The sequence below is a fragment of the Papio anubis genome, chromosome 3 (assembly GCF_008728515.1).
Source record: "Papio anubis isolate 15944 chromosome 3, Panubis1.0, whole genome shotgun sequence".
NCBI classification, from domain to species: domain Eukaryota; kingdom Metazoa; phylum Chordata; class Mammalia; order Primates; family Cercopithecidae; genus Papio; species Papio anubis.
This window is the reverse complement of record NC_044978.1, coordinates 116,968,098-116,991,949: the sequence shown is the minus strand read 5'-3', so window position 1 is coordinate 116,991,949 and position 23,852 is coordinate 116,968,098. Positions and strand designations below refer to the sequence as shown.

The following is a 23,852-nucleotide window of genomic DNA, read 5'->3' as shown; positions in this document are numbered from 1 at the left end:
TTTAAAATACTAAATTCTGGCAGAGGCATCTTTTCACAACTTACTCCTAGGTTAAAAAACCCATTAAATATTGGAGGGAATTTGTATTTTATCAGAAGTAGATTTTTTTTTTTTTTTAAAGGGTAGATAATTGGACTCCCCATTCCTCTCTCTTCTCCAGCTGTATCTCAGCTGCATATATATAGACTCTGCATTGTGGTTGAGTTTTTGTTTGTTTTTTTTTTTTTAAACAGTTGAAGTTCTTAATTTGTCGGAGAATGAATTTATGTGATTTTTTTGATAAAGATTTTAAAATTTTTTTTGAAGTTAGATGAGAGGAGATGTAAGTTTGATTTGTGATTCTTGAAAAGTAGAAATGAAGAACTAAGGATAAATCTGGATACATGATTTAAAACTAATATTGATTTCAGATCTGGATTTTTAATAGACTTGTGTCAGTAACACTTTATATTTGTAGGGAAGCAAGCAGTCTCACTGTCGGTATAAATTAGTTCAACTTTTTTAGAAGGCAGTTAATTGGGTAGCATCTAAAATTTTAAATACAGCACTATGAACATTAGGGACAACATAAATGCCTACTGGACTGGTTAAATACATTATGCAATTATACAATGAAAATTTGAGCAGCTGTCAAAAATCAAAGATAGATCTTTATGTATATTCTGAAACAATTATGGAGTATTAAATATTAAAATGGAGATACAAAAAGTATGCATAATAGTGTCCATCTGTATAAAAAATAATGTTACCCTAAGATGTGCTTGAAATATGTAGGTTATTTCTGGAAGATTACAATAACTGGTTGTGCCTCTTAGGATGGCTTGGTAAGAGGTAGGTTTACTTTTCTCTTTTAAACTGTGAATGCTTTCCATGTACATGTATTACTTTTACATAAAAATTATAGTTAATAAAGAAAATATAATGGTAATAAAAAGCATATTTTTATTCTTTATTTTGTGCTACATTAGACATATATCTAGATTCCTCAGTCATTTTATAGCATGATTAGTTTACGAGAAATAAAAGGTAAAATAATGGGAATGTGTTGTTGAATAATGTATGGACTTTCAGAAATCTTACCAAATTGTATAGCCTTTTAACTTAAATTCTGTTTAAGTCTTTAATATCTTTCACTTATACTTGGTTTAGGCTCTTTCACACTTGGGTTTCATACTTATGCTTTACTATAATTTACACAGTAGAAAAGGGAAAAAGAGAGATACTATAAAGTAGTGATTAAATTCAATAATTTTAAGAGGTAGGATTGTTTTAGTTTTTTTCTAGTTTATGTGAGTGGGCAAAATCATTAAATGTTTCCTACTACCAGTTGTCTGTCCTTGTTTTGTTTGAATATGTGGATTTTGAAGCCTTACTATTCCCTAAATTAAAAAATTGATGGGAATGAAACTCCTTTACAAGGAGTTTTCTATTAAAGTTTTACGTGAAGAGAACAAACAACAAAGTATTAAGTCATGCACAACAGAGTTGCTTGCTTGTCAGCGCATTTCTACATATTTTTTTGTTTTGGTTTTCTTTTTCCTTCTTAAGGAAACCAATGCTGGTCCTAAATAAAATTGTCAATTTTGGAAGATTCTTTCATTCAATCTAGGAATTTACTGAGCTTTTTTGTCCTTTACTTTCTTTTTCATGAGAGGTTTCACTCTTTATTTTGGATATTTGAATCTCATTTTCAGTTAATATTTTCTTTTATTATTTTAAATTATTTTTATTTGTTTGCATAGCTTAATATGTTAATTGCTATTTACACTTTAATACTTTTGCTATTGGCAAAATAATGAAAGGTCTTGTGCCACTGAAATCCATTTTAGACCAATGGGAAGACAGTTTTCTTGCCTATAAAATTAGGTGGAGGCTGGGCGCAGTGGGTCACACCTGTAATCCCAGCACTTTGGGAGGCCGAGGCAGACAATCACTTGAGGTCAGGAGTTCGAGACCACCCTGGCCAACATGATGAAACCCCGTCTCTACTAAAAATACAAAAATTAGCCAGGCGTGGTGGTGGGCGCCTATATTCCCAGCTACTCCAAAGGCTGAGACAGGAGAATGACTTGAACCAGGGAGGCCGAGGTTGCACCGAGCGGAGATTGCCTCACTGTACTCCAACCCGGAGTGCAAAGCGAGACCCCGTCTCAAAAATAAAATTACATTGGTAATCATATTGATGAAAAGGACTGGAAAACAGAATTAAAGGGGATACATTATTTTCCTATGTAACAAATAATTACAGAAAATGTGAAATTTAGATTCTGTTTATATTCAATACTTCTAATATCTTATTTCAGTGACCTAAAGATAAAGTAAAAGAACAAATGCTTTTGTTAGAAATTGTGGCATGCGCCTGTAGTCCCAGCTGCTCGGAAGGCTGAGGCAGGAGAATCACTTGAGCCCAGGAGTCGGAGGTTGCAGTGAGCCGAGATCACGCCACTGCACTCCAGCCTGGGCGACAGAAGGAGACTCCGCCTCAAAAAAAAAAAGAAAAAGAAAAAGAAAAAAGAAATTATTACTGTTGGGCCAGGCGCGGTGGCTCTCGCCTGTAACCCCAGCACTTTGGGAGGCCAAGGCGGGCGAATCACGAGGTCAGGAATTCAAGACCAGCCTGGCCAACATGGTGAAACCCCGTCTCTACTAAAATTACAAGAAATTAGCTGGGCGTGGTGGCAGGCGCTTGTAATCCCAGCTACTCTGGTGGCTGAGGCAGGAGAATCGCTTGAATCCAGAGGCGGAGGTTGCAGTGAGCCGGGATCGCACCACTGCACTCCAGCCCAGGCGACCGTGCGAGACTGTCTCAAAAAAAAAGAAGGAAAAAAAGAAATTATTACTATTAGTAGCAATAATTTAAAAAGTATTGGGATACTGTAGTGGATATCAGACAGTTCTCTTATTCATACATTTGTTCATTTAATCAAAAAATGCTGCCGGGCGCGGTGACTTACGCCTGTAATCCCAGCACTTTTGGAGGCTGAGGCGGGCGGATCTCCAGGTCAGGAGATCGAGACCATCCTGGCTAACACGGTGAAACCCCATTTCTACTAAAAATACAAAAAGGCCGACGTAGTGGCATGCGCCTGTAGTCCCAGCTACTCGGGAAGCTGAGGCAGGAGAATTGCTTGAACCTAGGAGGCGGAGGTTGCAGTGAGCCGAGATCGTGCCACTGCACTCCAGCCTGGGCGACAGAGCGAGACTCCGCCTCAAAATAAAAAAAGAAGAAAGGGAAAAAAAAAAAAAGCGTAAGTGCCTGCTCTATGCCAGAGAGTGCTGGCTCTAGATATGCACTGGTGAATAAAGTGTTGCCTACTTTCTTTTTTTCTTTTTTTTTTGAGACAGAGTCTCGTCCTGTTACCCAGGCTGGAGTGCAGTGGCGATCTCAGCTCACTGCAACCTCTGCCTCCCGGGTTCAAGTGATTCCCCTGCCTCAGCCCCCCAAGTAGTTGGGGTTACAGGCGCCCACCACTACACCCAGCTAGTTGTTTTTGTATTTTTAGTAGAGACGGGGTTTCATCATGTTAGTCAGGCTGGTCTCCAACTCCTGACCTCAGGTGTTCTGCCCGTCTCGGCCTCCCAGAGTGCTGGGATTACAGGCGTGAGCCACCGCACCCGGCCATAGTGTTGCCTACTTTCAACAGTGTTGCCTGCTTTTTACTAGTCTGTAAGGGAAACAGATAATAAATGATAAAGAGCCATAATTCTGTGAGAAAGCCATAATCACGTATTTATTGTTAAAAACAACAGTAGATGTTAAAGACAGAAGCACCCCGTGATCCTAGAATGGAAGAGAAGGGGAGAGTGAATGGTTTTATTAACTTGAGTCTTAGGGGCCCCCATTTCTTGTCAGATAAAGGATTCGGAAGGCCTATTCTTGGCTTATGGAAAAGGAGAGTGTTCCAACATCAGTTCCTTGAACTCAAACCTATATCATTGCTTGATAACATTGGAGGAAAATTTGAGAAAGGGAAACTTTGTTGATGACTTGTCTTAAGTCTAAAGATTGAGCAGTTTATTTGAAGCATAGAAAGTATTGACCTGGAAGGCAGGAAATAACAAAAGCTAGTTTGTAGTTTCTTTTGAAGCCAGGTCTCAACAATGGAAATTACTTTGAGCAGCCTTCAAATGCCAGGCATACCCATAGCTAAATGTAAACACTAGGTATGGTATGAGGTAAAACACAGTGTCATTTGTTTGCCATTAATTCTGCATAGCCTTTGCAATCAGTTCTGGGTTTGCATCTGGATTTGACTCTGCCGTATAACTGTGTGCCCTGTCTGATACTTGATTCCCTTGTCCGTAAAATGAGATTATCACGTGGAAGAAGTATAGTTGATGATTCTGGATATGGATTCCAGTCTAGAGCAAACTGCATGGATTCAGATCTTAGCTCTTCAACTTAATTAGCTTAGCTTGAAATAATTGGGCAAGTTGCTTAACCTCTTTTTGTCCCATTTCCACATATGTAAAACAGAGATAATAATACCTTTTAGGATTATTGTGAAAATTAAATGAATTAATATATAAAAAGCACTTAAAATGGCATATAGTAAGCAAAATGTAGTTTAAAAATTATGATATAGCTGGGTTGTTATGAGGATTAAATAATACTTTTTTTTTTTTTTTTAAGAAAAGAACTCATATATTGCTTGACACACTATGGGTATTTCCTAAATACCAGAAACCATGTGGTAGGTACTTGATATCATTTAATCTTCATATAAACTGTTAAGAAACCATATCTGTCTAGTTGACTGCACCTAGAGCAGTTTCTGATATTTCAAGTTGAATGAATATTATCCCATTTTATGATTAATAAATTGAGGCCAAAGAGTACTCCAAAATCTCCACTAAAACATGACATCACTTTGAGGATATAATACCGGCAATGTCATGCACATCATCGCATCGCTTTTCTCAGTTTAGAGCATAAAACATTGTTCCTTTTTATTTTTAGAGACAGTCTTGCTCTGTTGCCCAGGCTGGGGTGCCAGTGGCACAACTGTAACGTCCACCTCCCAGGTTCAAGTGATTCTCGTGCAGCTACCTGAGTGACTGGGATTACAGGCATGCACTACCACGCCCAGCTAATTTTTGTGTTTTTAGTAGAGATGGGGCTTCACCATGTTGGCCAGGCTGGTTTCGATGGAACTCCTGGCCTCAAATGATCTGCCCGCCTCAGCCCCCCAGAGTGCTGGGATTATAGATGTGAGTCACTGTGCCCAGCCCATTGTTCCTTTTTTTCAGTGCATTTTTCGTATTCAAGGTTGTATAAGGAAGAAATTTGACAATCTAACAAGTTTTACTAAATGGAAGATCACTTACAGGAATGAATATGATACAGATTGGCTCCACTGTCAGTCACTCACTTTATTTGCTGTCTGATGATCCAGATTTAGTATCTATATATTTCATTTATCTAGAATATTTTAGTCTCTTAGAGTATTTATTATAAGAAAAAAACACGCCATTTCTTTGGTTAGTAAATGAAGTTAAAGGCACTACTAGGAAATGCATATATCAAATGTTAATAGCTTGCTTCATGAACTGTAAATCAGTTGAATGTTAACCTGGTTCTTGTAGGTATTTACAAACAGAGTAGTTTATAAAAACCAATTTACTATTAAAAAAATCTACATCAGGATAATTATTTTTGAAACCCTGAAGTCAACTGTAATATGTATGTTATATAATACATTTGCCTGATGTTGCAAATTTCTAACTTGGCTCCTTCTTTGCGTCTTTAATACAGCCATTAATCTCACTACAAGGCTTTACTAAGGATAAATTGCTGCGTAACCCACTTCAACCTCTTTTGTTCAACCAGGAAGCCAGACGTGTTAAATAGCTTTTTAAAAAATATGTTGTTATTTCTTTTTTGAAATTTTAGGATTTTAAAAATTGAAGTGGTAAAATAATAGACTTTATTTTGTCTGTTAAAATTACTTGACAGAAGTTTGCTTTGGAATAGAGCTTCTGTATCTTTAAAAAATACACAGTGAGTCACCCCCTGCTCTTTTGGTAGATGCCTGGCTAGTGAACAGCTAAGCTGCTTTAGGCATGTAATAGAACATTCCATTTCCTGTTCCCTTGCTGACACAGAGGAGTGTTCCTGCTGGCAATGATCTAATCATAGTGCAGTAAGAAACATGGCAGTTTGATAAAACATGGTGGAGACAGCGGCTGAAATGGAAGCATATGTTCTAGAAGACATTCTTGAGGTAGGGCTAGGTTTGTAAGTGAAATGAAAGTTGAAATCTGAACAAAGAAATCTTATCTGCCGGAATTATTTTACAGATGAATAGATTAGAGGAGAGAGCAAAGAGAGGCAGAGCATAAAAGCAAGACACGGTCAGACCTATTCCTTGTGAGAATGTTTCAGACTGGTTCACATGATTACTATAGACGTCTATAATTATTTTGTTTAAACTTCATGTTTCATAAATTGTAGATATATATTTGCTAGGGAAAAAGGGGAGACTCAGACTTAATAAAAAGCCTTGTGCTGGTGGTGACCTTTAGATTAACTCATTAGAAGGTGGGGTCTGCAAAGCAGCTTTGAGTAAGGTTTAGTATCATATGTCTTAGAATTCATTTACATATCTAAGCCTAAAGCTTTGCTGCAGTTAACTATTAAAAACAGCTGGTTATTTTAGCTTTAAACTAAGCATGTTTATATCAATCTGATTGCTTCATTTAGCTGGTACACTGGTCCTAGATTTTTCATGTGACTGATTATTATAAAACAAATTATTACATTAAAAATATTAAAACCCTGAAATTTAGGTCACTGATGCTAGAGAGCCATCTATACAAAATTTCTATAATTTGAATCATGAACATTTTAAATTATATTTTCTCTTTTCTGGTTGTAAAAATTTTATAAGATCTTATTTGAGTATAAATCAGTCCAAGGAAATACATGTCAAAGTGAAACTATAATTGCTTTTGGCATTGAGTGTAGTATACTATCAGAAATTTGTATTTATAGGTATAGGTATTTAGATCTCATATTCTTATCTGTGGGATTGTGTAGGGTTTTTCTTTTTTTTTCCTCATTAAATAAAAACTGGGTAATTCAGATAAAGAGGCTTCATGGTGGTGAGTGGTATTCCTAATACTTAGACTGTTGAGATAATTTATTAACTATTTCACCTCTTCAGGAAGATTATTTTACTGTGGGGAGAGGACTTGAGAGAAGAAGCTGCAAAGGGAAGCTAGGCGGGGTTAGGAGAAAAAAGCCTATGCGCATTATAAAGTGCTGCATGATCAATGAGTATTTTCTGGAGTCCCTCAGTGTGTGCTTGGAGCTGACATTGCAGCAAGTCTCATGGTGGTTCTGCAGAATGAAAACTGATTCCATTGTATTACCTACCTCCTTGCAGACACCTGCCAACGTACTCTTTTTCCCCTTTCCTAAAAGCTGTTGTCTAAGTTGAATTGTGGTTAATTTTTATTCTTTTCTCTTTTTTTTTTATTTTTTACTTTGTTACTATTAGTGAGTTTCCTTAAAAATGTGTGGTAAAATTATCTACTTAGAAATAGTAGTATAAACTTTCATCAAGGGAGTTTAGTAATTACAAGTGGCCACATGACTTTTTAGTGGTTCAGTTTAAACAAGCCTAATTAGATTACAAAGTTCTAGTGTTACATTTTAATTTGCTTTAAAAATTTTTTGGTTTGGATTTTAAAGAAGTGTACTTTAGAGATTTTGATAAATCTATTTGACAATTTTTCTTAGCTATTTAAAACTTAAGCATATAACAGATTTTAGAAGTCTTATTCATGTTCTGAGGAAAATCTTGAGCACTGTTTTGTGCCTTACGCATATATTTTTTTTAATGCTACCTGAACAACTGGCTTTTTATTATTTCTATTAAAAATTGTTTAATATCATGTTAAGATTTCATATTACCTTATTTATTCAATGTTACTAGTTATTAAAACAACCTCTGCAATTTTAGTTTTCCTAATTTTCAATTTATCTTAATTTAGTTTCTATGTACCTGTTGCATCCTATCATACAAAGTAGTTTTTTCTCTTTATTTAAAATATTATTTGACTTAAATATTTGTCAATCTTGGTAACATTTTCTAAGTAGTAATAAAAGAGCCTTATCCAAAAGTATAAGTACTCATAATGACATAATGCGAAAAATACAAAGTGCAAAGAATAAATTTGCTAACTTTGCAGATAAGTGTACCGTTTTCTAAAGCACCTCATATTGTGAGTAAACATATTTATTACATAATGAGCTTTCCAGAAAAATATATTCTTTAGCCCCCCACCCCCCGCAGGGATAACTCCTTGAATAAATGTCCAGTAATGGATAATGAAGTTCATCTGTATACCACAGTGACAGTTTTATTATTGTACCTAATATTGAGCTACTTGAAGTTCATTACCGTAATTTTTTTTTTTTTTTTTGAGACGGAGTCTTGCTCTGTAGCCCAGGCTGGAGTGCAGTGGCCGGATCTCAGCTCACTGCAAGCTCCGCCTCCCGGGTTCACGCCATTCTCCGGCCTCAGCCTCCCGAGTAGCTGGGACTACAGGGCCCGCCACCTCGCCCGGCTATTTTTTGTATTTCTTAGTAGAGACGGGGTTTCACCGTGTTAGCCAGGATGGTCTTGATCTCCTGACCTCGTGATCCGCCCGTCTCGGCCTCCCAAAGTGCTGGGATTACAGGCTTGAGCCACCGCGCCCGGCCCATTACCGTAATTTTCACCTTTGTGGTTTTATTTATTGAACATACGGGCTTATTACATTGAATAAATGTTACTCCTTTTTCCTGTCTTTGTAATTTGATCTTTTGAATCATGAACCTTTTTTTTTTTTTTTTTGAGACGAAGTCTCGCTGTGTTGCCCAGGCTGGAGTGCAGTGGCTGGATCTCAGCTCACTGCAAGCTCCGCCTCCCGGGTTCACGCTATTCTACTGCCTCAGCCTCCCGAGTAGCTGGGGCTACAGGCGCCCGCCACCTCGCCTGGCTAGTTTTTTGTATTTTTTTTTTAGTAGAGACGGGGTTTCACTGTGTTAGCCAGGATGCTCTCGATCTCCTGACCTCGTGATCCACCTGTCTCAGCCTCCCAAAGTGCTGGGATTACAGGCTTGAGCCACGGCGCCCGGCCAAATCATAAACTTTTTAAAGTTACTCTTATTGAATATTAGTTTTTAAAAAGTCAATATCATTAGTGAACATAGCACAAATGGTTTCTCATAATACTATGGCTTACCTTTTAAACTCTGATTGCTGATTATATATGCCCACATGTATTTAAGTTGAATATTTAGACCTTTAAAATCTTAAGTAAAATATCGTCTGAAATGTATAATAAAATTAGAAAAGGTGGATTTCAACTTACATCATTTACATCATTGCTTTTCAACAGTCCAAGGTAAGGGATTAAATAGAGTGTCTTGGCTATTTCATTTATTCAAATAATCTAGACAGTAATTTTCTTCTCCAAACCAAAGGCATCAAAGTATTTCCGTTCCTTCTGCCTACCTTCTGTAAAAGGAACTAATACCCAGGAAAGTAGCCATATACAGATGGCAGAAAAAGGGCTGACAGCTCGTATAAATATCTCTTTTCTTGTTCTGTTTATGTTGTCCTGAGACATGATTATAATTTTAGAATTTTGATGATTTTCCTGTAAAATTATATGTAACAATGGATTGTAGTACTTGGAATGATCAATAAGAGGAAAAATATCTTCCAATTTTATACCTCGAATTTACATTGCCAAGAACTGTGTAGATAAACCTGTGGTTTGTATGTTGACTTTTTTATATGAAAATGTGAAACAACTGAGAGATCATTTCGGAAAGTTGGTTACTGTATATTTAGTGTTATTATTTATAATTGAACCAGTTTTAGGAGTCTTAGTAATAAGAAATCTTCACTGATATTTCCATCCTTTAATTTTGATTAAGTTCAGATTACTTTGTTCTGGGTATAGTATTTGATATATTTTTGCTTTAAGAAAGTAGGAATTTTTATGAAAATAAAAATGTTTATATTGTTAAGTGTAATAATAACTCTCATACCCATTCTTGTTCTTTTGTCATCTAAAGCCAGGATGTCCAGCTTCATGTGTACTTGATGTTATAGGTTGTAGTATATAAAGCAAAAGTTCCAACTCTCTATGGTTGTGTCTATGGACAGTGGGTTGAGGATTTGGCTGAACCCTTTAGGTTGGAACTGAATTAAGGGTCAGATTTAAGCAAACTGAGTAGGTTTATTATAGAACCTTTTCTTGCTCTGTATTTATTTTAGCTGTTTTTGTTTTTTAAATAAAATTGAAAGAGTCTCAAGGAAGGCATCATTTCCTTTTGATTGCCAAGATTGTGGACTAATGGTAAATAGTGATTTACTTATATTTTATATACACCTTATACACATAGTCTGAAGGTAGTTTTATGCAATTTTTTTTAGTAGTTTCGTGCATGAAAACAAAGTTTTGACTGATCTGTCACATGAGGTCAAATGTAGAATTTTTCACTTGTGGCATTATGTCAGTGCTCAAAAAATTTCAGATCTTTGGCTGGGTGCAGTGGCTCATGCCTGTAATCACAGCAATTTGGGAGGCTGAAGCGAGAGGATCGCTTGAGCCCAGGAGTTCAAGACCAGCCTAAGCAACATAGTGAGACCCTATGTCTACAAAAAAGTAAAAATTTAAAAAAAAATTTTGGATTTTGGAGCATTTCAGATTTTGAATTTTCAGATTAGGGATGATCAACCTGTATATTTTGCAGTAAGGATACTCTTGAAAGTTCAATTTTTCTTGTAAGGGTGGGGCTGACGTTGTAACATTGCTTTCATACGCCGATTTTGGGAGAATTAATGGGGAAGTAGTATAAGATACACTTCTGTTAGTTAATCCCTGTAAAGAATAATGATATTTTAGTGGAATATGGAGGCTCCAAATAGCTTGTGGAAAGGTAGTATAACTATAAGTATGTGAATCAATGTATTACTCTTATATGAAAGTAAAGGCACGGTTGTCCAGTGTACCACTAGTTTCCCACTGATCCATCATAGTATGGTAATTAGTGCATATTATGGAGCATTAATTAGAAAAGGTCTACATCATGTATTATCTACATATAGAGGCAACAACATTGGCCCTTTACTGGTTCTGAATTGTGAGAGGCCTTTGTTTTGACACTTGATAACAGCTCATTCTGATACGAAGTGACTTGATCACTACAAAATTGATGAGCAACAAAGTCTTGTTAACCATTGGTTGGTTTGGTTTAGTATATATCTTCCAAATTTGCCAAACCAAAGGCTTTTCACAAGGTGTTCATAAATGTTAAAAGTCTATGAGGTGATAACTTTCATGCGTGGCTGGATTAATGCTGGCCATTAATAATTTAGTCTTGGATGGAATCAGACCTCTAACTAGTTGGATATGTGTTATAAGTAGGATAGCACATAGTTTTATGGTAGCAACAGTAATTGGCACATTAGCTACCCTTTATTGAGTATTTAAATTGTATACATAGATGGAGTGTGCCAAGTGCCTCACAAGCATTGTTTTATTTAATCCTCTGAATGATTCTGTGAGGAGGTAGGTACCCAGCTTGTAAGGAATAAATGAAGTAATCTGCATAAACATTTAGCACAGCACTTAGTTACATAGTTAACCGTTAACTGTTAGGCCTTTTTTTTTTTTTTTTTTTTTGTTGAAACGGAGTCTTGCTCTGCTGCCCAGGCTGGAGTGCAGTGGCCAGATCTCAGCTCACTGCAAGCTCCGCCTCCCGGGTTTACGCCATTCTCCTGCCTCAGCCTCCCGAGTAGCATGTGCCACCTCGCCCGGCTAGTTTTTTGTATTTTTTAGTAGAAACGGGGTTTCACCGTGTTAGCCAGGATGGTCTCGATCTCCTGACCTCGTGATCCGCCCACCTCGGCCTCCCAAAGTGCTGGGATTACAGGCTTGAGCCACTGCACCCAGCCCGTTAGCCCTTTTTTAACCCTCATCTTCTATCCTTATGCTGTCACCCCCCCTATTTGATAGGAAAATTTGAGCATCAGGGATTATTAGAGCAATAGTTTTAAATTCTTTTGGTCTTAGGTCTCTTTTTCACTGTTGAAAATTATTGAGAACTCAAAAGTTTTTTGTTTCTGAGAGTTATATCTATCAATATTTACCATATTACAAATTATAGTGTAAAGAAAATTAAAAGTTTAAAGAAAATTTTAAAAACATTTACATACTTATTCATTTAAAAAAATGATAAACCATTGCATGTTAACATGCTTTTATAAAAAATAACTATTTTCCAAAAGAAGAAACTTGTAAGAGAGTGGCATTGTTTTACATTTTTATAAATATTTTTAACATCTGGCCTAATAAAAGATAACTAGACTCTCATATCTTCTTTATTAATTTAATTTAACTTTTATTTTAGAGATGAGGTCTCATTACGTTGCCCAGGCTGGAGTGCAGTGGCTACTCACAGGTACAATCATAATGCACTTTAGGCTACTCACAGGTACAATCATAATGCACTTTAGGCTTGAACTCCTGGGCTTAACCATTCTGCCTTAGCCTCCTGAGTAGCTGGGACTACAGGCTCCAGCCACCATGCCCGTCATATCTGTTGTAATATTCAGTCTATTGTGATAGATTATTTGGTTGAAGTCTCTAAAGAAATTTAGTGTCACTTTGATATGAGGATAAAAAAACAAAAAGTACTTTCATAGTGCTTTCAGATAATTGTGGATAATCTTTTTTGAAACCATTCCTAAACTCCACAAGTGGTAGTTTCTTAAAGGTTGGTTGCAATGTGGAATCTGAAACAATTACCAGTGAACTTTCTGAACTTTGTTAGATTAAAACTCGCTGGCTTATTGTGCACTTTGAATTTATCAAAACCATGTATGATTTTTATAATATTGGTCATATGAAAATACTGGTTTCTTTTATTCTACAGTATTTTTAAAAATCACATTTTCAGCCAGGTGCAATGGCCCACACCTGTATCCCAGCACTTTGGGAGGGTGAGATGGGTGGATCACCAGGTCAAGAGATCAAAACCATCCTGGCCAACATAGTGAAACCCCATCTCTACTAAAAATACAAAAATTAGCTGGGCGTGGTGGCACATTCCTGTAGTCCCAGCTACTTGGCAGGCTGAGGCAGAATAATCACTTGAACCTGCGAGGCAGAGGTTGCAGTGAGCTGAGATCGTACCACTGCACTCCAGCCTGGTGACAGAGCAAGACTCCATCTCAAAAAAAAAGAAAAAAAAAATCACATTTTCTAACAGCATCAGTGTTCTCAGAAAAGTCAAAAACTGGGACGCTGTCACATGTCAGATATAAGATCTCCAAAATTCTAATTTTGCTTGAAAGTTTGAATTTTATTGATGAAAAATAATTTGAATTGTTTTTCTTGAAATGACAGGCTCATGCCATTCGTTTTTGAGAAAATGTCTGCCAAATAAGTGAATAATTATAAGTATGCCTTAAGAAAAAATGGTATTCTATGAAAAAAAGTTAGCTACCATTTGCAATTTGCACAAGTATTTTTCTTGAGACAGCTACTGTACTTTGGTATGTAGTGGAAGTGCTTTCTATATTGTCACACAAAATATCAAAGTCATATACTCAAGATTGAAATTTTTTTTTCTTTTCTGTCTTTCTTTCTTTCTTTTTTTTTTTATAGAGACGAAATCTCACTCTGTTGGCCAGGTTGGTCTTGAACTCCTGACTCAAGCAGTCCTCTCGTCTCAGCCTCCTAAAGCGCTAGCATTACAGGCATGAGTGACTGCACCTGGCAGTGCTCAGTATTTTCAGTAAGATTGAAAATTTTTAAAAATGGTGTTTTTTACTGCTTCATGAAGGAAACTGGGTTTTTCTTTTTCTCTGTTGTTTTTAAATACAAGACTGTGAGTGCATGCAGAGAAGAATATAACTACTAGCTAGTAAAGATTGGTGTCATGGCCTTGATTGATGTTAAGAAACTAGCAGGTTTACCCACTATTGCTTTTGTGTCATCAGTGCAAGTGTCAACACAGTGAAACAGGCAAATAACCATCTTAGTTGTTTAAAAATAATTTTGACCTCACAGACCCTCTAAGAGTCTTGGAGATTCTCATAGATCCTATGGTCCACACTTGCACAACTGCTGTTTTACAGTATATTGCCTAATTTACAAGTTTACAGTCATTAAGGGAGTAAAAGTAAGATTTAGACAAGTCTGCTTGATTCAAATGTATTCTTTACTGTTTTATAAAATTTATTAATTAATCACGTAGTACCAACTTCTCTAGTCTCTTTGACACACCCTGTAGGACACTCTATCCTTTAACTACAATATAGCAATTTTAAAGAGCAGGAGAAAAACTTCGTGTGGCAGTCTGTGTGGGAATTTGAATATTGCTTTAAAATTATCAGTCCAAGATTAGTCATTCAGAATTTCAGAAAGTCAGGAGTTTGAGGATTCCTGAATGAAGTAGTGAGTGCAAAGATATGCTATTAATAGAAATAAGTAGAAAAACATTTTGCTTGTGGAGTAATAAGTGGTAAGTGAAACAGATACATGAAATATTTGTTGAATTTGATTTTTTTTATTTTGAAGGCTATAAAGTGTCTTTTCTATCCTTCCCTTCTTTCACAGGTATCACTTTGGTTTTCATCTGGTCAAGAGAAGTTCTTTCTCTTATTTTATATAGTCTATGAAAATGAAAAATAAAATTCAGATAATGTAGATCTTCCTTTATTTAAAAACTAAGTTGTTTCAAATTTCTTAGTATAGAGGTAAAATTGAGTCATTTAAGATTTACTTCATACCTTCTTTTGTTTATGTAAGTATCAATATTTATGTATACCATATTTTTGCAACAATTTATTTTTGATATTATCTTTGGAACAAATAATGTATTCACTGGGAAAGAGAAAGGTCAGTAACATCTGTACATCTCTGTCTTTCTCATTATCAAATTCCATATCCTCCCACCACCCTAACATTTTGAGGAACTGTTTGAGGTAAGAAATAGTGTTAAGTTCAGTGTTGAAGTGTTTTTGGTGTTCTGTGCCATCTGGATTCTTGGCTGTCCTGAGCTTTTGTCATTTAGCCTCTTTCTCTCAGTTTTGATATTACTGCCTACTTAATCATGATTTCTTTTGCTTGCTGCAGGTTGTCCAGATATTTACCCTGAACTCAGTGTTTGAATATTGCTGCCAGCCTAACTCTTTGATTTCACACAGACCTTGTCACTTCTTGACCTTATTCATCTAACTAGTGTTTATCCTTACCTGGTTCTAACCTTGAATCTGTCCTGTTGCCACTTGTGTAGTCATTGTCATATGTTGAGCATTTGTAATTTATGCACTGTCATCATAAGACCAACGTATATTTGTGTGACATGCTTAAGCAAGTTTGAGAAACTAAAGCTCAATTTGGCTTTGAATTATATATTACTTGACTTGATTCTATCCACTCAGCTTCTAAATTCATATATATATATGAAAATATATATTTATGTATTTTTTTTTCTCCCTGAAACGGAGTCTTGCTCTGTCACCCAAGCTGGAGTGCAGTGGTGCGATCTCGTCTCACTGCAACCTCCGCCTCCCAGGTTCAAGCAATTTTCCTGTCTCCGCCTCCTGAATAGCTGGAATTATGTGCACGTGCCACCACGCTGTGCTAATTTTTTTTTTTTTTTTTTTGTATTTTTAGTAGAGACAGGGTTTCACAATGTTGGCCAGGCTAGTCTTGAACTCCTGACTTCAGGTGATTCACCTGCCTCGGCCTCCCAAAGTGCTGGTATTACAGGCATGAGCCACTGTGCTGGCCTAAATTCTTATATTTCATAAGGAAATAACTAATTAAGATTTTCCAAAAACATGTGCTGGGTTTAAATGTTCACACATATTAGAAAGTTTCATTTTTAAGATTTTCTATCACATCTGCACAAATATTTTGGGTTTTTTTGTTTTTTAATATCTTTCTCAGTTTCTCTGTCCTATTATTTTTTAGTTTTCTCCATGAAATAAAGTCAAGGGAGATAGCTCTAGATAGAAATAAGCTCTCTTCTGAAAACTTTTGTTAGACAACCAGAATGTTAAGTTTAAGGCCTACATATATCATTTTAAAAACAATCTTGGCAGGTGGATCATTTCATAAATGTTTTATGAATTATGGAAGAATATATCTTATAGAAAGTATTAGGTAAATGGAAATGCTGAATTATGTTGACAGTGATTTTAAGTATTTCTACACATTTAATGAATTTCCTTTTTCATTATCTTGAGCTTTTAGTGTTATAGTCTGATTTTCTGTGAATAGCTTTGTTGTTGGTATCTTCAGTGACTCAACATTGGACTTAGAACATAGTAAATGCTGGTTTTTCATTTTGAGTTATTCTTGTAAGTGAAGGAATCGCCACCTTCTTTCCCTCTGCCCAACCCACACCTTGGGAGTGTGTTTAGACTCTCCTTGGCTTTGGTTAGGTGTATATATTGCAGAAAGAAGACCTAAAAGTAATTCACATTAACTCAAATCAACCCAGGTGGTCAGTAGGTTGGGATTTTAAGGATTATAAGCTTTGTATATCATTTGAAATACTATACATTTTTCCGTATTCCTGTGTTTTTTAATCTCAAATTAAGTTATATCATATAGTTTCTCTTAAGACCCCTTCTGCATGTAAAAGTTTACAATTAGATATTTTTTTTTTGAAACAGAGTTTCGCTATTGTTTCCTAGGCTGGAGTACAATGGCACGATCTTGGCTCCTCTGCAACCTCTGCCTTCCGGGTTCAAGTGATTCTCCTGCCTCAGTCTCCCGAGTAGCTGGGACTACAGGCACCTGCTACCACATCCAGCTAATTTTTGTATTTTTAGTAGAGACTGGGTTTCACCGTGTTGGCCAGACTAGTCTCAAACTCCTGATAGGTGATCCACCCGCCTCGGCCTCCCAAAGTGCTGAGATTACAGGCATGAGCCACCACACCTGCCCTACAATTAGATTTCTTAAAGTAGTGGCTCCAATAACTACTAAACAAAAAGTTTGAGATGATAGCGTGTATCTCCTATATATTTCAAAACATTTATAACCTGTTTTACTATGTTATTTTACATTTAAGAATCAAACTAAAGCTCAGTTTGGCTTTGAACTATATATTATATGACTTCATTCTATCCATTCAACTTTGTCTTTACAACACTTAATCTCAACCATTTGCCTTTACGTTGTATCCTGATACCCTGTTATTGCTCATGTTGTCTACCTGCTACCCTCTTTATCTTCATTATTCAGAGCTCCACCTAGATCCTACCTCTTCTCTAGAGTTTTCCCACCATAGTCTTCCTTTCACATTCATTAGCTCCTACAATTTTGTGCTCTGTAAAAGTAATGTGAGACCATATACATTTAAAATATTTTATGGTCTGTATTATGTGCTTTACTATATGGTTAATTCTTTAGAGACTCTGACTTTTTAAGTTAAAAGAAAAGTCATCTATGTATTTAGGTAAAAGACACTTCATCCCCCAAAATGATTTGAAGTAGTTTACAGTATATACTCTAAAAAAATAAAAATATATAGGTAAAATGAGTAAATTAAGACCAAGGGAAAATGGATTATACAGAAAAATGTATGTAATATACAATTATTAAACTTAGATTCAGTTAACTAGCAACCAGAGCCAAATTTGGAAACTTGATGAATTTTGAGATTGTGTAGTCCATAGCTTCATGGGTATACTAGATGATTTAGAGAACTCATATTTTCTGAAATTGATATCTGAGGAAAAATTTCTTTTGGGCCCTCATAATGGAGATACTCCATGTAGTAGATAACTTTTTCAGCATTCCTAAAATATAGCCTTCACGTTGTTTATACAGAGTATAAACCAAAGATTTGCTAATAAAATGCAATTTGGTTGACAAAAATAATGTAGTGTTAATCTAGGTTTTCTGGTGGTCTTCTCTGTTTCAACAATAAAATTTAGAACATCTAGAGCAAAGGTTCTAAACTTGCGGCTTCTTGGCCATATAAGACTTAGAAATGTATTTTGTGTAGTTCATATAACATTGGCCCACACAGTGAGCATGACAAATATACACACACACTCCTTTATTTATATTTTCTTTAATTTCTCTCAGCACTGTTGTATAGTTTTCACTGTTCAGGTCTTACAAATATTTCGTGAAATTTGTTTCTAAGTGTTTTAGGTTTTTGATATTATTGTAACTGCTAATTCTTTTCATTTTGCAATTGTTTGTTGTTTGTAGGAATACAGTGGATATTTGTGGGCTTAAATTCACTTAGTTTTACTAGGCTTTTTTATTTGTTTTTTTTTGTTGTGTGTGTGTTTTTTTTTGTTTTGTTTTTGTTTTTTTTGTAGATCTTAGGATTTTCTGTCTATTTGGATCATATGTACAAATAAAGTCAGTTTCTACCTTCATCTCCCAATGGTTATGCCTTTTAATTCTTTTATGTTTAATATTTTACCTTATTGCCTAAAGTAGGGCCTCCATAAAATGTTAAATAGAATTGGTGACTATGGACTTCTTTGCCTTGTTTCTGATCTTAGGGAGATAAGTATTCAGTCTTTCACCATTAAGTATTCTGTTACCTGTAGTTTTTTCTTGATTCATTTATCTGGTCAAGGATGTTACCTTTTATTCCTAGTTTGCTAAGAATTTTTATCATCAAAGGGTATTGGATTTTGTCAGGTGCTTTAATCTGCATTTTTTAGGTGATCCTGTGATTTTCCGCTGTCCTGTTATTGTGTGAATTATATTAATTGACTTTTGTATTTTAAACCAACTTTGTATTCTTGGGATAAACTCCACTTGGTCACAGTGTGTGACTCCTTTTGTATATGGCAGCATTTGATTTACTAATATCTTGTTAAGGATTTTAAGGCATAGTGGTCTTTATTTTTCTTGTAATATATTTGATCCTTTTTGCATGAGGGAAATGCAAGCCTCATAAAGAAATCAGGAGTATATCCTTCTTTTCTGTTTTCTGGAAGTTTGGGTTGATTGCATTGACCAGTGAAGCTGTCTGCTCCTAGGGTTTTGTTTTTGGGAAGGTTTTAAATTAAACATTGAATTTCTTTAGTAGATATAGGGCTATTTAGATTTTTTTCTGACAGATTTGATAAATTGTGATTTGCAGGACTTTGTTGATTTCAGTCTGTGGTGTTGAATTAATTGACAGAGTTGTTCATAATAGTCCTATACTGTTTAAATAATGATAGGATTTGTGATAGTGTTTCCTCTTTTGTTCTTCATACTGGCAATTCACATTTTCTCTTTTCAATAAATTTTCAGTTGATTTTCATTTTATGTCACTGATTATTTTCTATTTTGTTCTTCTTTTGTTTTTGTTTTTGTTTTTTTTTTGACCCAGAGTCTTGTTCTGTCACCCAGGCTGGAGTGCAGTGGCACGATCTTGGCTCACTGCAACCTCCGCCTTCCAGGTTCAAGTAATTCTCCTGTCTCAGCCTCCTGAGTAGCTGGGATTATAGGTGCACACCACCATGCCCAGCTAATTTTTGTATTTTTTAGTAGAGAGGGGGTTTTGCCATGTTGGTCATGCTGATCTCGAACTCCTGACCTTAGGTGATCTGCCCGCCCTCGGAAGTGCTGGCATTGCAGGCATGAGCCACCGCGCCCAGCCTATTTTGTCCATTTTTTGTTTAATTGATTTCTGCTCTTATTTTTTGCCTTTTTTGAATTCCATTTGTCCCTCTTTCTAGTGTTATGTGGAAGCTTAGGTTATTATTTGTAATCTTTCTTCTTTTCTACTACCAATATTAAACACTATAAATTTCCCTCTATGTACTGCATTAGCTGTATACTACAAATGTTGATATGTTGTATTTTTATTAGCATTTAGTTCTAAATGTTTTCTAATTTCCCTTGGATTTCTTTTGGCTGTCTTAACTGGGGTTTCCTTGGAGAATTGATCTCTAATGCCTAAGGCTGTTAGTCACTCTGTTCTCTCCTGTGCTTGTGTTGTATTATGGTACTATTTATATAACATTTTTGGGAGAACTGAGAAAGTAGTCACTCATTATTTTTGGCCATCTGTGGTTCATATAAGGAACCCTTTTGGGGAAAGGCTCTGTGGGTTATTTAAAAGTTGGTTATTTCATTTCTAAATACGTAGGCATATTATAGGCTCCCCATTTAATTATGTGTCGTCAGAGAATATACTGTACTCTTAATTTTAGTTTTTAAAAATGTATTGGAGCTTGTTTTATGCCCCAAAATATGGTTTGTTTTGTTGAATGAATTTTTTTATGGGCATTAGAAAAGAATATGTTCTCTGAAGTTGTTGTGTTGAATGTTCCATAAATGTCCAATAAATTAAGCTAGTTAATAATGTTCAAGGTTTTTTTATATCCTTTCTGATTTTTCTGTCTACTTGTTTTGTCAAATCTGAGAGACGAATGTTGAAGTCTCCAAAATATAATTGTAGAGAGTCCCATTCTTCATTTCCGATTTGTCAGTTTTTGCTTTATGTATTTTGGAGCTTCCTCATGAGGTACAGAAACATTTAGAGTTACTATGTCTTCTTGCTGAACTAATCCTTTTATTGTTTCAAAATATTTCTCTTTGGCTTTGTTAATATTCTTTGTTTTGCTGAAGTGTACAGTATGTGATACTAATAATAGCTCTACCAGCATTTCTATGACTAATGTTTGCATGGTATATCTTTCTCCATTCTTTTAACTTATATTTAAATATAAATATCTCTGTCTTTATGTTTAACGTGTGTTTCTTGTGGACAGCATGTCGATAGCTCTTGCGTTTTTATACAAACTGTCAATATCTGCCCTTTAATTAGTATATTTAGTCCATTTTCATTTAGTATAATTTGCAATATTTTATATTTCATTCCACCATCATGCTAATTGTTTCTCACTTCTCTCATTTGTTATTGCTTCTTTTTTTCCCTTTGTTCACGCCTTTTATTTGGTTGAGGTTTTTTATTTGTTTTTCATATATCTTTAATCTGACTGTACTTTTATTTAAATTGACAAATATTATATATATTTTTGGTATACAACATATTTGAAATATGTATACATTGTGAAATGGCTACATTGACCTAATTAACATATGTATTACCTCATATGCTTATATTTATGTGTGGTGAGATCACTTAAAAATCTGCTCTCTTGGCCAGGCACGGTGGCTCATGCCTGTAATCCTAGCACTTTGGGAGGCTGAGGTGGGTGGATTGCCTGAGGTCAGGAGTTCAAACTGAGCCTGGCCAACATGGCAAAACCCTGCCCCTACTAAAATTACAAAACTTAGCCAGGTGTGGTGGCAGGCGCCTGTAATCCCAGCTATTCGGGAGGCTGAGGTTGGAGAATCACTTGAACCCGGGGGCCGGAGGCTGCAGTGAGCCGAGATCACGCCACTTTACTCCAGCCTGGGGGTAAGAACGAAACTCTGTCTTGGGGGAAAAAAAATCTACTTTCTTAGCAATTTTCAAGTATACAGTACATTGTTATTAACTCTAGTTACCATGTTGTAAATAGATCTCTTGAACTTGTTCTTCTTAACTGAAATTTTCAATCCTTTGACCAACATCTTTCTGGTCCACCCTCCTGCTCCCTCACCTTCCCTCTCAATCCCTGGTAACCACCATTTTACTCACTACTTCTATGAATTCAACGGTTTTAAATTCTACATATAAGTGATATCATGCAGTGTTTGCATTTCTGTGCCTGGCTAATTTCATTGAGCATAGTGTTCTCCAGGTTCCTCCATGTCTTTCCAAGAGATAAGATTTCTTTCTATCTTCCCCCCCCCACCGACTCTCTCTCTCTCTCTCTCTCTCTCTCTGTCTCTTTCTGTTCCATTGTATATATATGCCACATTTTTCTTATCCATTCATCCATTGATGGATACTCGGTTTATTCCGAATCTTGGCGGTTGTGAACAATGGTGCAGTAAACATGGGTGGGAGTGCAGATATTCCTTCAGCATGACTGATTTCATTTTCTTTGAATATGTACCCAGAAGTGGGATTGCTGGATCATATGGTAGTTCTATTTTCAATTTTTTCAGAAACCTCTATATTGTTTTCCATAATGGCTATATTTATTTACCTTCCTACTAACGGTGTGTTTTTCCTTTTCTCCACATCCTACCAATGCTTGCTATCTTTTGTCTTTTTCTTCATAGCTGTTCTAACCCCTGAATGGTAATGTCTCACTGTGGTCTCAATTTGCATTTCCCTGATTATTAGTGATGTTGAGCATTTTTTCCACATCCATTAGCCATGTGTATGTTTTCTTTGGAGAAATGTCTATTCAGGTCGTTAACTCTTTTTTTTTTTTTAAATCAGGTTGTTTTCTTGCCACTAAGATTTTTATGTGTTTTCGGCATTAACCCCTTATCAGATGTATGTTTAAAAATATTTTCTCCCATTTCATAGATTTATCTCCTCATTCTGTTGATTTTTTTCCTTGGCTGTATAAAAGCTTGTTAGCTTGATGTAATCCCATTCATCTATTTTTACTTTTGTTACTTGAGCTTTTGGAGTCATATCTAAAAATTCATTGCCCAACCAGTGTCAAGGAGCTTTTCCCCTATATTTTCTTCTAGTAGTTTTGCAGTTTCAGTACTTATGATTAAGTCTTTAATCCATTTTTGAATTGAGTTTTGTATTTGTTGTGAGATAGGATGTAATTGCACTTTTTTGCATGTGAGTGTCTAGTTTTCCCAGCACTACTTATTGAAATTACTGTTCTTTTCACATTGTGTTCTTGGCATCTTTGTCAAAAATCAATTGACTGTAAAATGGGTAGATTGATTTCTAGGTTCTTTTTTTTTTTTTTTTTGAGAAGGAGTCTCGCTCTGTCGCCCAGGCTGGAGTGCAGTGGCCGGATCTCAGCTCACTGCAAGCTCTGCCTCCCAGGCTTACGCCATTCTCCTGCCTCAGCCTCCCGAGTAGCTGGGACTACAGGCGCCCGCCACCTCGCCCGGCTAGTTTTTTGTATTTTTTTTTAGTAGAGACGGGGTTTCACCGTGTTAGCCAGGATGGTCTCGATCTCCTGACCTTGTGATCCGCCCGTCTCGGCCTCCCAAAGTGCTGGGATTACAGGCTTGAGCCACTGCGCCCGGCCCGATTTCTAGGTTCTTTATTCTGTTCCATTGGTCTGTGTTTTTATGCTAGTGTTACGCAGTTTTGGTTATTATTGCTTTGTTTTTTAAACTTTTTATTTTGCTAAAAGTCTTTTTAGAAACAGGGTCTCACCCTGTCACCCAGGCTAGAGTGCAGTGGCATGACCATGGCTCACTGTAGCCTGGGCACAAGCGAACCTCTCACCTCAGCCTTCTGAGTAGCTGCAACTATAGGCTGTGTGCCACGACACTTGGCTAAATTTTAATTCTTTAATTTTTTTTTTTTTTTTTTGTAGAGGTGGTGTCTTGCTTTCTTGCCCACGCTGGTTTTGAACTCCTAGCTTCAAGCTATCCTCCCACCTTGGCCTCCAAAAGTGCTGGGATTATAAGCGTGAGTCACTCTGCCTGGACTGCTTTGTAGTATATTTTGAAATCAGGTAGTGTGATGCATTCAGCTTTGTGCTTTTTGCTAAAGATTGGTTTGGCCATTCTTTTGTGAGTATTTTTACTCACAAAAAAAGTATTTTGTGAGTCTTTTGTGAGTATTTTTAATATTCCTTTTTGTCCCTTTTATTGGTGTATTACCTGTTGTTATTATTTTATTTGTGATTGTTCTAGTGCTTGTAATATGTATGTGTTAGCTAATCGTTGTTGTCACATATAATACCACTTTCCCAAAAATATTAAGAACCTTACAATAGTATATTTCATTCCTTCTCTTATGTCTCTGGTCTGAATATTGT

General features: G+C 36.0%; 1 protein-coding gene across 5 annotated transcripts in view; it reads left to right on the top strand.

Annotated features, from left to right (window-relative positions):
• Positions 1 to 23,852, top strand: part of ANKRD17 (ankyrin repeat domain 17) — a 182,729-nt gene that overhangs the window by 29,569 nt on the left and 129,308 nt on the right. Inside the window, exon 1 of one of the 5 annotated variants that reach the window (XM_009206952.4) lies at positions 4,634 to 6,224. The exons of the other annotated variants lie outside the window; for them this stretch is intronic. Within the exon in view, the coding sequence (XP_009205216.1) occupies positions 6,171 to 6,224 (54 nt within the window). The 5' untranslated portion in view covers positions 4,634 to 6,170. Of the gene's footprint in view, positions 1 to 4,633; positions 6,225 to 23,852 lie in introns of those variants that run through there. 5 annotated transcript variants of the gene reach the window in all.